At 35.4% G+C, this 14739-nt stretch overlaps 1 protein-coding gene across 5 annotated transcripts in view; it reads right to left on the reverse strand.

Annotated features, from left to right (window-relative positions):
- DLG2 (discs large MAGUK scaffold protein 2) overlaps positions 1 to 14739 on the reverse strand; it is a 2210459-nt gene that overhangs the window by 1683517 nt on the left and 512203 nt on the right. For 3 of the 5 annotated variants that reach the window (XM_032167963.2, XM_032167962.2, XM_032167970.2), the window contains one exon: positions 8604 to 8678. The exons of the other annotated variants lie outside the window; for them this stretch is intronic. In XM_032167963.2, coding sequence (XP_032023854.1) covers positions 8604 to 8678 — 75 coding nt within the window. The remainder of the gene's footprint in view (positions 1 to 8603; positions 8679 to 14739) is intronic. 5 annotated transcript variants of the gene reach the window in all.

The following is a 14739-nucleotide window of genomic DNA, read 5'->3' on the forward strand; positions in this document are numbered from 1 at the left end:
TGTATACAATAGCATTGAAAAGAATGAAATATTTTGGAATAAATTTAGCAAAAGAAGGGCAAAACTTGTATTCCAAAAACTACAAAACATTGTAGAAAAATTTAAAGAAAACTCAAATAAATGGAAGGACATTCACAGATCAGAAGATTTAATACTGATAAACAGCAATATTCCTCAAATTGATCTACAGAGTCAATGAAATCCCTATGAAAATCCCAGCAGGCTTTTTACAGAAATTCATAAGCTAACCCTAAAACGCATGCAAAAATGCAAGGGACCCAGAATAGCCAAAACAATCTTGGAAAAGAACAGAGTTGGCGTCTCACACTACCAAATTTCAAACTTACTACAAAGCTACCATAATCAAGACGGTGTGGCACTGGCAAAAGGATAGACATAAAGATTACTGAAACAGAATTGAAAGTCCATAAATGGACACTTATACTTACAGTCAGTTGATTTTCAACAGAAGGGAAGAGACAGCTCCATGGAGGAAAGAATAGATTTTTCAACAAATGATGCTGGGACACTTGGATATCCATATATACTGTATATAAAGACTAACTCAAAATTGATGACAGACCTAAATGCAAGAGCTAAAACTATAAAACTTTTAAAAGAACATGTAGAAGGATATCTTTGTGACCTTGGGTTATGCCAAGCATTTTTAGATATAACATCAAAAATACAGGTGACCAAAAAAAGATAAATTAGACTTTATCAAAATGTAAAAATTTTATGCTTCTAATGCCGTTACCAAAAAGTAAAATGATAACCCATAGAACAGGAGAAAATATCTGCAAATCACATATCTGATAAGGGACTAATATCCAGGACATATAAAGAACTCTTACAACTCGATAATAAAAAGACAAAAGCATTAAAAATTGGTAAAGGATCTTAATAGACATTTTGACAAAGAAGATAATCAAACGGTAATAAGTATGTGAAAACACGGTCACATCACTAATCAATAGATAATTCAAAATCAAAACCAAAATGAGATACTACCTCACACCTATTAGGATTGTTATAATACAAAAGATAGGTAATAACGAGTGTTTGTGAAACTGTAAAAAAATTAAAACTTTCATATATTGCTAGAAGGAATGTAAAATGGTGCAAATGTTATGGGAAACAGTTTGACAGTGCCTCAAAAAGTTAAACATAGAGTTAGCATATGACCCAGAAATTTCACTCCTAGGCATATACCCAAGAGAATTGAAAGTACATGTCCACGCAAAAACTTACACAAAAATATTCATAGTAGCATTATTCATAACATCGAGAAGCGGAAACAATCCAAATGTCTATCAACTGATGAATGAATAAACAAAATATGGTATACCCATACAATGAAATATTATTTAGCAAAATAATGAAGAAATAATGGCTGGTACAACATGGATGAACCTTGGAAACATTAGGTTAAGTGAAAAAAGCCAGTCACAAAGGCTGCATATTACATACTTCCACTTATAGGAAATATCTAGAAAGGGCAAATCCATAGAAACAGAAAGTAGATTAGTGGTCTGTAAGAGCTGGGAGGAGAATGGGAAATGACTGCTAATGGGTGTGGGGTTTCTTTTAGGGTCATAAAAATGTCCCAGAAATGTCCCAAAATTGATTGGAGTGATAGTTGTACAACTCTGTGAAAGAACTAACAATCATTGAATTGTATACTGTAAGTGGGTGAATTGTATGGTATGTGAATTATATTCCAGAGAACCTGTTAAAGCATTAAAAAAAAAAAAAAAACTGATGGAAAACAACAGTAAGAGATACACACACAAAAAATCCCAAATACTCATAGGAAAAATGTCATAAAGTTTTATATTCATTCTGTGTTCTATCAGATCTTTGGTTGAATGGCCAAAAAAAAGAGAGAAAGTAGAAAGAGGTGGGTGAATATTGAGGTCCACAAATCAGTCAAGTTGAATAAAGAGGAAATTCTAGGGAAAATACTAAAAATTACAGAAAGAGGAAGCTGGGCACACTGAGCATAAACTTTGATGACTTCAATTTTACTGTGTGCCTATCCACTATTCCTCCATTTAGTTTCCCAGATCTTGCCAGCAACCTTAGGGCTTGCATCCTCCATTTCTTTGCTCAGGGCATGCTGAATACATGTCTATGTGTTTTCTGTTTTATTTCCTGTGTAGGTTTTATGTGTGCGCACTGGGAGTGCCCTTTCATCTTTCCCATGAACCAATGCCCCCCTCCATAAATACCGTGGGTTCCCTTTCTGGGCATATTTCAAAGATCAGTGTAACAAAATTATTTTATATGAGTATTACCGTTCCCAGTAGAGTCTTTAAAACTAGAGAGGAAACCGGTGTAAGTCTAAAATACTATAAGGGCCAGAGCTTAGGGAAAAGAGCAACATATCCATTCTATCAATCTCATCCTCTTTATACTTTCATTGATTAAGAGCCCCTGACTACAGCAAAAATGAAATTAGAGGCACTCTACAGAACTCACATTTCTTAAAGTACATCATGCCTTTTCTGAGATAATTTCCCCTCTGGATTATTTTCCAATCCTATGGCAACCACCCACATGGCCAAATGTACTCTAATCCCACTGCCCACCAATTTAAGGTCCCGTATGCTGCAATTTTCTGCAATTTTTGTAAAGCTACGATCATCTGATAATATCCTGGCTTCAATTTATAAGAGGACTGCTGATAGCATGAAAACCTTGCCCTAAAAAATAAAAATTGTATGTAGTCTTTCCAAAGACAACTCTTCAAAGCCATTCTGGGTCTAATTTCCCTGCAGCAGAATTAGTCCAGAGGGTGCTGTCTTCATAGAAGCTCTGGAAACACCCAGAGAGCAGACACAACACTATTTTATAACTGGGTTAGATGCTTCTGAATGCCATGGTCTGGGTATTTATGTAGGGTGTGTACCAAATTAGGTCACACAATGCATTCTGGGGAAAAAAGGGTTGGGAGGAGCTACCAAAAAAAGAAAAAAAATCTTTAGGACTATTGCAGAATAGCTTATGCACATTGTATTAACTGGTTTCAATTAGACTGAATGATCCTGACTGTGGGTAATGTGAGGCAGTCTGGGAGAGCATGCTGGAACAATTAACACTTTAAAATAACATCTCCTCTGGTTTCTATGAGAAGTGTCTGTTTTTACTGATTTCCCATAAAAGAGAGAAATTACTTTCATAACCTAGAGAGACATAGTAGGAAGATGTTAAAGTGTTTTTAAATGAAAAGGAAAATCTGGCCCCACTCCTTGAAAATGATTGTATACAAACAGAAATGAAAATGGCTGAGAATATAAATAGCCCTCATTAATGACACTCCTGTATCATCGGTTCCTGCCTGTCAGAGAACAAAAAGTTTCTTTTTCAAGAACTGCAAGATTCTGCTTTCAAAGTCTTAAAGAGTTGTATATTAACTCCTAGAACCTTTTTCCAGAAAAGGCTCTCCTACATAGGTCTAAATGAGTACCCCTGATTTCCTAGTGGGTTATTGTCTGTTTTTTACACTCTTTCTCACCAATTTATCCTGCCCCATGCACTCCCTTCTGGAATGACGTATCCTTTTCTTTCTTTCCTTCTAGCACTTACTAAGCATTTAATTATGTGCCAGGGGCTATGTTAACACTTATTATGCATTATTTCATGTAAATCTCAAAATATCCTGTTGTGTACATAAACTCAGATTAGGTAAATTGTCCAAGGTCATACAGCTTACTAGTAGAAGAGTATTACTTTACTCTTTCCACTTACTAGTGGAAGAGTTAATACTTTAACACAAATTTCATTCAATTCTAAAGGGTGTACCCTTAACTATGACCAAATATTGCATCTTTTGTCTTCCAAAATCCATCTTAAGGCAACTTCCCATTTGGAAAATGTATAGTGCTTTTTATAGACCATTATTAAATAATGTGTTGTCAAGTATAATTATGATTTATACATATTGTTTTCTGCTATACATTGAGAAATCCATGGGTCAGTTAAAATACGTGTTCAGTAACTACTTCTTGAATAAGTAAATGAGAGTTGACATATTCAGAATTCAGTGTTCTAATTTATAAATGCTTATGATATTTGAAAATATTTCCATATCTGCTGATAGTATTATATAGTGATAGAAACATACAGATATAGCAATATCTATGATAAGTTCCATAATAGCAGTCAACTTAGCTTTTAGAAATTCCTTTCCAAGCGTTAATTTCCAGTAACTAAGGGGTGTGCAAATGTGCAATGAAACAAAAGAATTTTTGTAGCCAAATCATGTGTATTTATATTTTGTATGTCTAATTGATAAAATCACACATTATAGCCATTTCTGAGTATACCTAATAACTAAGAATTGAGGATATTCAGAATTGGGTTTGTGGATATTCCTCAAAATGATTAAATCCATGCATGGACCATAGCCATACTGAGTGGTTCACAAATATGCTCTAAAATGCAGCAGCCACTCACTCAAGCTTCTTACAGCTGGTCAAATCCAAAGTTCTTTAATTCCAAGTGCCAAATGCTAATTCTTAGCCTAGTTCACCCAGATTCAGGGAGCTATCATTCTTCAGCTGAGTCTTAGAACCTGTGGGCATCTTCTCAATTGTTTGCAGATGGCAGAAGCTCAGGTAGCTACTGTGTTCATATTCGTGGTCATACAAACCAATGAGGCATATAATCAATTTAAATTTAAAATGTAAGGGTAAGGAAGGCTATCATTCTAGTGATTAATACAGCCGCACAATGGGAGAGAAACAATTAAACTGCCACATTTTTCACTAGGGAAGATATTTCATGTATTCAGAAAGTTTAATTATGTCCATGTTTCTAAATAATTAATGGGGAGTAAAATTTCTTTTCTGCTCGAACCCCAATCTGTACATTATAGTTACTACTAAAAGGACAATCCAGAAAAAAAAAAAAAAAAGCCTCTCAGCCCCATTACTACATAGGTGCCGAGTGCCAAAAAACAAACAAACAAACACACACACACATTCGGGAGGAGAGAGAACAAATAGTTAATAGAAGCCATTTTCAAGGCAATATGTAACTGGTGACACATTTGCAAAGCAATGTGGAGGAGCCAGAAATCCAACGATAAAAGCTCTGCACTTAAAATGAACTTGGGGCAAATGCAGACATGAAAACCAAGCCTTTTTTGCAAAATGTAATAAAGCCTAATTATGAGGATACAATCATTCCAGAGTAGAACAACAAAGAGCAAGAATAGGACAGTGGAGAAAGGAATGTAGGAGAGAATAAAGTGAATTTGAAAAATGCACAAGGATAATAGAGACTATCAATTTATTAGGCATGTAAGTATGTATTAATTTATTTATAACTTGCTTCAGTCCTTGGAGAATTTAAGACAGCCAAGACATTCTCTTAAGCACAAGGTGAAGATTTTCACTATTTCCTGAGAGATTATAAAATGAATATTAATACCAGAATTTCATACATGTCATAGTTTTTGGTTATATAAATATGTATATGCTAATTGTAGAGTCAACTGCCCATATTTTTTATTCTACAAGGTGAATTAAGTTATCAAATTATTATTTCATCATTTTTTAAATATACCCAAGTGTTGTCTACAGTCAGATATTTGAAATAGATTATAAATTATCAAAATCCCAGTGTTAGTGCTTTTTTCTGAGACTACTACTTATTACACTATCTCTAAGGGAGACTCAATAAACATTGCTGACTAGTAGTATTAAACTATTTTCTTTTTCTTTTTGGTTGCAAGTAAATAAAAGAACAAACCCTATCAAAAATAAATAAAACCTAAATAATTGAGAAAGAAGTAACATTGATTATTAACAAGTTATTGAGGTCATTTCACAGAATCCAAGAGAGTTTTGAGTACATAACACCTAAGAAGGGCAGATACAAAGCAGCTTTAGAGGTCTAAGCAATTGAGGCTCACATAACTCTTTTTCCAAACTATTCTCATTCATATGATTCAATATTGATGACTACCAGTTTGGTATATCTCCAGTACAAATTTCAAATTCCCAGGAAAAAAAATTCAACCGGCCCTGCTGGAATCAAATGTCTACCCCCTGGATCAGTAGCCAGGGGTATTCTCATATAATCTAAACATGACCAGCGGGAGCACACCTCTGTGGACTGGGAGTTCTCTGCAGAGAAAGCAGATCGGTATGTGCAGCACAACTCCTTCAGAAAATATATATTTCACTGGGAGATATAATTACTTTTACGTAAATAGCAAAGGAAATTTATGAAACCAGTAGCCCCCAGTTCTATGGCAGAAATGAAAAAGAAACATTTACTTTCTGATTCTCTCACCTGACCACAGCACTGAGAATAAGACTTTAATGCTGGCGCTCTGACTTGTGATCTTCAGCAAGAGTCTTAAATGTAGTTGTTTATTTGTTCCTAAGGTTCTACAACAGAACTAGGACCTAATCTGGGATTCCCAGATCCCAAGGGGTTCAACTCCAAGGGAATAATGAAAGATGAATGATTTATAATAATTCAAAAGACAGAATCCTAATTATGCATTTCCTTGCAACAAGACTACACAAAGTAATAAAATGCGAAAGTTCTTATATTAATATTTTGGGCTGAAATTACCAGTGTTTTAGAGGATCAGAAATTCTTATTGGTGTTATACATGAGTGTGTTTGATTTACATAGGATTACTGACTTATTCATGCTTATATTTCCAGCAATTGGCATAGTACTAGACACAACTGAATGGAATTACTAAATTTTGTAGCTTGAAAACAAAATTCCTGAAAACACATGTTCTATGGTATTCTCTTAGGAGAAAAGTGTTAAAGAATGATGAAAAGGAGAAATAGAAACTACCAGCCTAAGAGGGTAAAATGCCATTATTAATCCTCTTTACCAAGAAATCTGAGAGCTGTGAAATAATTTATTAAAACTTACTAAAGAGAAAAATCAACATATAGGAGATTCACATATTGAAACTTAACTCCCAGAATTTCTGCCATGTACCAGGGATTTTACTAGCTGTGGATATACTAGGACCCCAAGAAGTACACTGTCTCCATGGAGAAACAGCTGTAGGAATCGGTAATTACGAAATGATACCATCAGGGATACAATGAAAGAAGTGTTCTATTTATGAACAAATAATAGAATTATTAAAACACATCCTTTCTCAGTTCAAGATCAGCCTGTTCAACAGGGCAAAACCTCGTAATTTACCAAAAATACAAAAAAAAGGTAGCTGGGCTTAGTGGCATGCACCTGTAATCCCAGCTACTTGGAGAGGCTGAGGCACAAGAATCACTTGAACCTGGGAGGTGGAGGCTGTAGTGAGCCAAGATCGTGCCACTACCCTCCAGCCTGGGAAACAGAGTAAAACTCTGTCTCAAAAATAAAAACCAAAACCAAAAACAGAAAAACCACATCCTTTCTCTATCATAAGTAGTCCCTAAGCATGCACTCTCCTCTGACCATCTGCCCAGAAAGTTGACATTTTTATTCTCTGAGACTCCAGCATGTCTGGGCTCCCTCTGCACTGCAGGAATACCTCCAAAATTTAGCATCATCATCTCTCCTTCACTAAATGTGATCCCACTTTCTCCTCCTGCCACAGATAAACAAAAACTGAGGAAAAAAGCTTAATCTCTTACACAATCTGAGTGAAAATCAGGCTCCCCTAGGCTTACTGCTAACATAGTTGTAAGACATGCTATGTCAGTCCAGTCGTATCTTTCAGCACCTGGTACCTCAACAATACATAAGGATATTTAGGAAGCTCCACATATTACTTTTCCATTGCCTACAAGGGGAGTCAAATGAAGAGAATGTCCAAAAGATAACTTTCTAATTTCTTATCTCCATCATACACAAATTATTTCATGACAGCTCAACTGTCATTTACAGTATACATAATTCCAAGAGACACCACTGTCATTTCTATTAGGCAATCCATGTATTACAGAGTATCATACATTCAGCCACTTTCTTCACACACTTCAGAGTACAGAGTAGTAGCATGAGTACATGAAAGGAGAAGTAGGATGTCTGGGATCTGTTCCCAGCGCTACAATTGATGCACTATTCTTACTCCCTTTGCATTTAAATCTCCCATCTGTAGCACAAGGATAATGACATAGTACCTGTTTGTTTCTAAGGCACTGGAAAATTCTCTGGTAGAAGATACTACGCAAATGCAGAGACTATCATTACACCAGGAAGACTTGAAAATTGCAAGTTGGTGTGCTCATCACTATTAAGCAATTGACACAGTGACAAAAGAGAAAGCATCTTTCTTCAAGGCATCTAAAATCAAGTATTGCTGAATATGCAGCTATCCTGAAACATATATGTGCAAATATATTCATTTTAATGACCTTCCAACTCTAACTCATCAATAACTCATTTAAAGCAATCCTTTCCAAGTTATCCTGACTCCAACAAAATGCTTGGAATCCCTAATCACTGATATTTTTTTATAATGCAAAGCTTTCTGAAAGGTTATTCTTTCTCCTTGCAAAATATTTGCTTTACTCCAGAATTTCAGAGAGCATTCTGGCTCATTCCACTCAGATTATTCCAAAATATAAAAACATTTATCTTCAATCTGCTAATCTTGGAATAATCAAACTTACAGTACAGTGGTGGACAGGCATCCAAGCAGGGGCTTCCACTGAACAATTCTGGGCTGGGCATCTGCCTTGGTTTTGCTGCAAATAAGTAAAAATGATATTATATTCTACTTATTATGGGCCAGTATGTATATATGCTAGCTGACATGTTTATTATCAATATGTTTATTACCTTATTTATAATCATAGAGAGAGAATGCTTTGTTGGTGCAATGCTGCAGAAAACTAGGTACATAATTTCTACTCTTATCAAAGCATAAGAAATTATCCTTTTCCTTTTTTGTTACTCTAAGGACTAGGTTTTTGGCACCAGGCTGTCTCAGCATCTGGCCTTCCAGGCTTCAATACCAACCACCTGAGAACTCTTATAACCCATGGGCTGACTGTTCTCTTCCAGGCTCCTAATCAACCCTGATACATGCTGTACTCCTGTGAGATCACATGAGTCAAGGTATAGAATGGCTGTTTATTTGTATCTGTTTCCAGACTATAAGCTAGTGATGGTGATTCTCTCTAGAGTGTTTCATAGAACTCCAGAATGTTGGGTTGAAAGGGATAGATCTTAGAGGCCTTCTTATCACATCAAAAACTGAAGTACAGAGAAATAAAACAATTTTCTCAAGGAGTCAGAAGTTTGACATTCTAAACCATTTTCCAGGCACTTCTTTCTACAAAAGAAATTTATCTCTAGTTAACCTATACTTTTGTTGTAATTCCTGTAATTTTACTTCTAGTTGGCTTTTAAAAATAATACAGTGCTTTACTTTCACCAACAATACTGCTACACCCCTTTGATAATGAAAACTGATTAGTCCAAAACGGGGGGAAGGATTTTAATAAGCCATGCTTTATCTTTTATTTCTTTCATTGTATTCTCAGTGATAATATAGGCATATTTATAATGTTAATAATCACCATAAAAACCACAGCTGTGATTTATTGAACAGCTAAATATGCAAGGCACTATTCTGGACACATTATATTATTACTAGTCCCCACAATAAACGTAAGTAGGAGTATCATGCTCACTTTGTAGTGGAGAAAACAGAGACTTAGAGAGGTTAAGCAACTTGGCTAAAACTCGACCTACTAGACAGCAGCATCTCTGAGATTGCAGCAAGACTCTGGCTGACTCTGGTGCCCATGTATGCTCTTTCTTTTAAAAGAAGTTGCCTCTGTTATTTTAGACTATCTCTTTAATGGGAGGTAAGCCATGTCATCATACAATCTGATTTTATCTAATGAATGATCCTAACATTTCTGATTTAACTGAATAAAATACTGAATTCAGTACTCCTATCACACTAAAATTTTTGTCTGTGATTTGTAAGCTTTTTAGAGCCACTTTATTTGGTTGATCTATTTTTAAGGCATCACTAAGCCCTAAAATGCTGTATGAGTGATTATGGATAAAGTCATCATAAACATAAACTTACATAATCAATCTCCATGATCAGTTTCTTTAAAGCAAAATATGATATGCAGCAGCAGCAGAGTACAGAAGGCACACTTGTCAGATAACCACAATTTTAAGCTAATTTTGGCCATGTGCTTGCTGCCATGAAATGCTCTTGATAGTCACAACTGTGAAACAGTGTTAGTATTTTGCCTAATTCACAGATAATAGATATAGATTCCCCTCAGATCATTATCACAATTTGCAAGGAAGCTACTAATGAGAACACACAACATATTCACAAAATATGATGGGTGCATAAATAAGGTGTGTTTCAACTTCTGCGGTGCTCAGCATGGGATAAAGATGGAAATGCGTGTTTCTGTTTTGCCTTCTATTATTACCTATTACCTGATTTCTGACACTAAGATCTTCTCGTAAGTGTTTTAACTAAGAAAATTAACAATGATTTTACAAGGCCAGACAAATAAAAAAGACTACTGAAGACAGATGCCATGTGAACATAAATTATTCCTTAATCCTATTGTATGACAAGCAAAAAACACTGAAATCGAAGTTAGAATCTTGGATTTTAGTTTAGTGTTCCCATTGATCTACCTGTGGAACTTTGAAAAACTCACTTTAACACTTTAGACCACACTTTTCTCATCTATAAAATGAGAAAGTTGTCTTGGATCCATGACTCAATGTGGAGAGAGGAAGAGCCAAATTTACCCAAAGATCTTTCCCAAACTTTACAGTTCTACCAAGAATTTAATATTTGGTTTTCTCTACCAAAGGGGTATACCCTGCAGTTGAGATCATTTATCATTCTGATATACTGATAAGACATCTTTTAGGGTCTTGGGAATATGAACAGAAAATGGTCATTTCCCTGTGAGTTTCAGTGCTAGCAAAGATCGACAACCACTAGACTAGATGGTCTCGAAAGAGCCTTCCACTTAAGTGTGGTTACTGAAAATCCTAACCTCATGTTTTGTCTACCACTTCACTCTACTTCTAAAGAAGACAAGATCTAACATGGGTCAAAGAACCTACCACAGCAGGTGGAGAAGGAAAGGGATTTGAAATTCTTTTTCCTAGAAGTCTTCATTCTCCTTCTTCAGTATCTTTTTTTTAACATTTAATGTGTACACTGTGGCATAACACAGTTTGGGCCTACCTCCTACACAAAAGAGTAGGAGGCCAGCTCCTTAGAAGCCCAGCTAGAACCAGAATAAACACTAGAGGAAAGGACACTCTCATGTCTAACTCTTAGTTAATTCTGAAGCCAAAAATCAAGGGAGAATATTAGAATTCCCTCAAGGGACAATCTAGCTCTCTAAGCAAAGATTTAAGATAGAAGTTGGTGACAAAAGGTAAAGCTTTCCTGCCTTCCTTCTGTCCCATTCATCTATCCAGGATGTTTATACCTGTAGATTAGTGATATGTGACTAGACCAGGATTCAGGGATTTGCAATGCTGACCGTTAAAAACATGTCCTCTTAAGAGACAAAACTATCAATGGGTCTTAGTCTTTTAAAAACAGGTTGATGTCTCCAAATCTCTCATCTTCCTTGGTTATCTGTTTCTCACTTTAGAATCTTGACATATTTCATTCCAGAATATTCTGAGAACATTAGCTAAATATGCTGCCAATTACACCTAAGATTGATTGTATAAATATGTAACTACAAAGAACTCGAAAAGTGACCTAGAGAACCCTAAAGATTTTCTTCTCAAACCATCCCATCCCTCCAAAAATATGGGAATTTTTTGTGTGTGTATCAGGGGCTTATACACAGTTAGAGTGCTTTGGAGTTTAGAAATGCTTATACAGACATTTAGCCATTTTATCCTCAGAAAAAGTTGTGTGTGGCAGAGTGAGACATGATTCATACAAATAAAATTTTGACCTAAATATTTCATTAAAATAGCATGTTCTTTTGAAAGCAGAGTAAGAGCTGAAAGGTTCTTTTGTTCTACTGTTCACAGTAAAATGATCCTCATAAACAAAGGAGTTTTTTCGGGGGGTGGGGGCGTGGTATTGAGAAGTATTGCATGATAGAACTGTACATATATTTGCTCATTCATTTACCCATCCCTCACTTGCCAAAATACACTCCATGAATGGTACGTTAGGTGTGTATATATATATATATATATATATATATATTTAAAATTTAGAGCTATAAAAATTTAAATAATCCTTATTCTCCAAAAGCTCCCAACCTTTTAGGAGATACAATACAATGTGCTGAGTTTAAAACAGGGTTAAATAACAGGACCATTCATCCATTCATGTAGTTGGTCAACAAGCATTTATTGAGCAATTACTACATGCCAGCTATTGCATTAGGAATAAGGATATATCAAGACTCAGTATCTGTCTAAAAAAGTACTTATTCTAAGGAAAAAGATAAACTAATAAAGCTGCAATTATAAAGCAATATTACTGATATGGGATAAATAAACCATTTCATGACAGATCAAAAATATTCACTGCACCCATTCTTGGGGCAGGAGTAAGAAATGAACAAGAGTAAGGGAAAATTATACAGAGGAATTGAGGCAAAAGATGGAAGTATTTAACTCTGGCTGGGTAATTCAGAAATGTCTTTGTTGAAGAGACACTTCAGGTTTTCAACACCGTTTTAAGGAGGCGAAGGTGTAAGAAGAGGGCGTTACAGGCTAAAGGTACTCAATAGACCATCTGATAGTGCAAAGTAAAGACATTATTGGCCTTGTCAAGAAACTCCTCAATTCTGGACCTCAGAATCCGGGGACTGAGGAGAAAGAATGATTTTATGCTATACAGAGAGCTGACTTCAGCCTTTCCCTTTATTTATCTCTTCTTCACAAAACTAAATGGACAGCAGGGTGTGGGATAAATGAGTCCTACCAGGAAGTGGACATGGAAGGACCCAGATCTGATCCTATAAAACACACAAGAGGCCCTCCTGAGTTTAATCTTTGAACAAGCATTTCAGCTGACTTACTCATCCCTGAAACTCTAAATTATTTGACAGATGAAGAAAAAGAGGTCAAAACATGATGCCCAAGGAGCAGAACTAAGTGGCTTTTTGCATGCAGAACTAAAATGACATGCAATAATGTGCGTGCAAATGGACTGTGAGTTGTAAAGTACTTTAGAAATGTAATGGATAATTATAAAGCATTATTTGAAAATTAATTTTATGAGCTAATTCTTGTTACTAAAATTACTAGAACACTTTTTCTGACTTCTAGTCCAATATACTCTCTAGCACATCAAGAGTTAAAAAAATTTTCACAAAGTTTAAGGAAAAACGACTCCGAAAGTGCCTCCAAATCATCAATTTCATATATTTCTAAATATAGATATACAATATGTATCTATATTTATATGTATGTATCTAGACACGTGTTCATTACTCATCATCCACGTGTCTATAGATACATATATACATATAAATGATTTATTATTTATGTGTGTGTATACAGGTGTATATTAAAAAATTATTCTGGCAAAATAAATGTTTTCATTGAATTAGTTTTCCCATTTCCCATAAAGACATGTAATTTCAGAGTGAGATGTTTAAAAAAAGAGAAGATCAAATCTTGCCATGTGCTAATGTAAAATACATTATAGGTGGAAATAATGTGCACAAAATGTTACATTGGAAGTCCTAAGACACCAAGATATAAAAATGAGATTCCAAAGGAGGCTAGACCACACGTGCAATATTCAAATAAATTACCAAGAACCAACTTCAGGCTCCTGAATCCTATCTATAATATAATACAATGCTGGTATACAAAAGTTGGATGACTAAAGATTTGGAAAGGGGGAGAATTTCTTTGAAGAGGGGTTGAGAAGCCTTACATATCACCTACAATTAGCAAAAGAAACTTCAGTGGGACTGCACCTAGAGCTTAACATAACTTCCTCGGGTTTAGGAGGTCAGTATACTGGGATTTGACTCTCACCTAAGAAGCTTAACCAGTGAGATAACATGGCAAATTGGTTCTTAAGTGAGAAGTGGCTTCATCTGGGTTAGCCTGCACTCTCAGAGTTTGTCAAGGCAAAAGATTCATTCTGGAGCCATTGTAACACCTGTCAAGACAACCCTCCATATAGGGTGCGCTGCTGTAAAATTTGATGCTAAGGAAATGCCTCATCCACATCATAGGAGAATTAGGCCCAGAAGGAGAAACTTCCAAAGACCAATGAAAGGGTCCATGATGGAAAAACTCAAGCCAGACATTTTCTGGCTACGTTAAAATCCCAGATCCACTGTTTGCCAGCTATGTAACCCTAGGCAAGTTACTTTACCTCTCTTTGCCATGGTTATGAAGATTTTAAAAGTTATAAGTAAAGCACTTAAAACTATTTCTATACATAATCAGCACTATTTGTCAGTAATTTTCTTCCTTTTTGGTTATTCTTATTGTTATTATATGTCAGGTTCGGAGGGCAGAAAACACAATCCCAGTTCAATAAGAACTTTCCTTGTCTGCTTTTCTTATTTCCCTCTTATGCTCCAAACTTGGAAGCATCAATAACCAAGTAGTAAATAGGTAAATAGAAAAAAGAAAAGTAATAGTTAATAGGAATAAAAAACTAGTAAAAAAAAAAAAATGAAAAGAGAAGTCTATGACATCCCCTTCCCCCAAAGCAGATGTCCTATCTGAAGACCCCATAGTGGAAAAAAGAGAATCTTTCATCTGGAATGTGTTCAGAATTTTGACTAATATTTGGGA

Source organism: Hylobates moloch, unplaced genomic scaffold (assembly GCF_009828535.3).
Source record: "Hylobates moloch isolate HMO894 unplaced genomic scaffold, HMol_V3 SCAFFOLD_11, whole genome shotgun sequence".
In the NCBI taxonomy this organism is placed as follows: Eukaryota; Metazoa; Chordata; class Mammalia; order Primates; family Hylobatidae; genus Hylobates; species Hylobates moloch.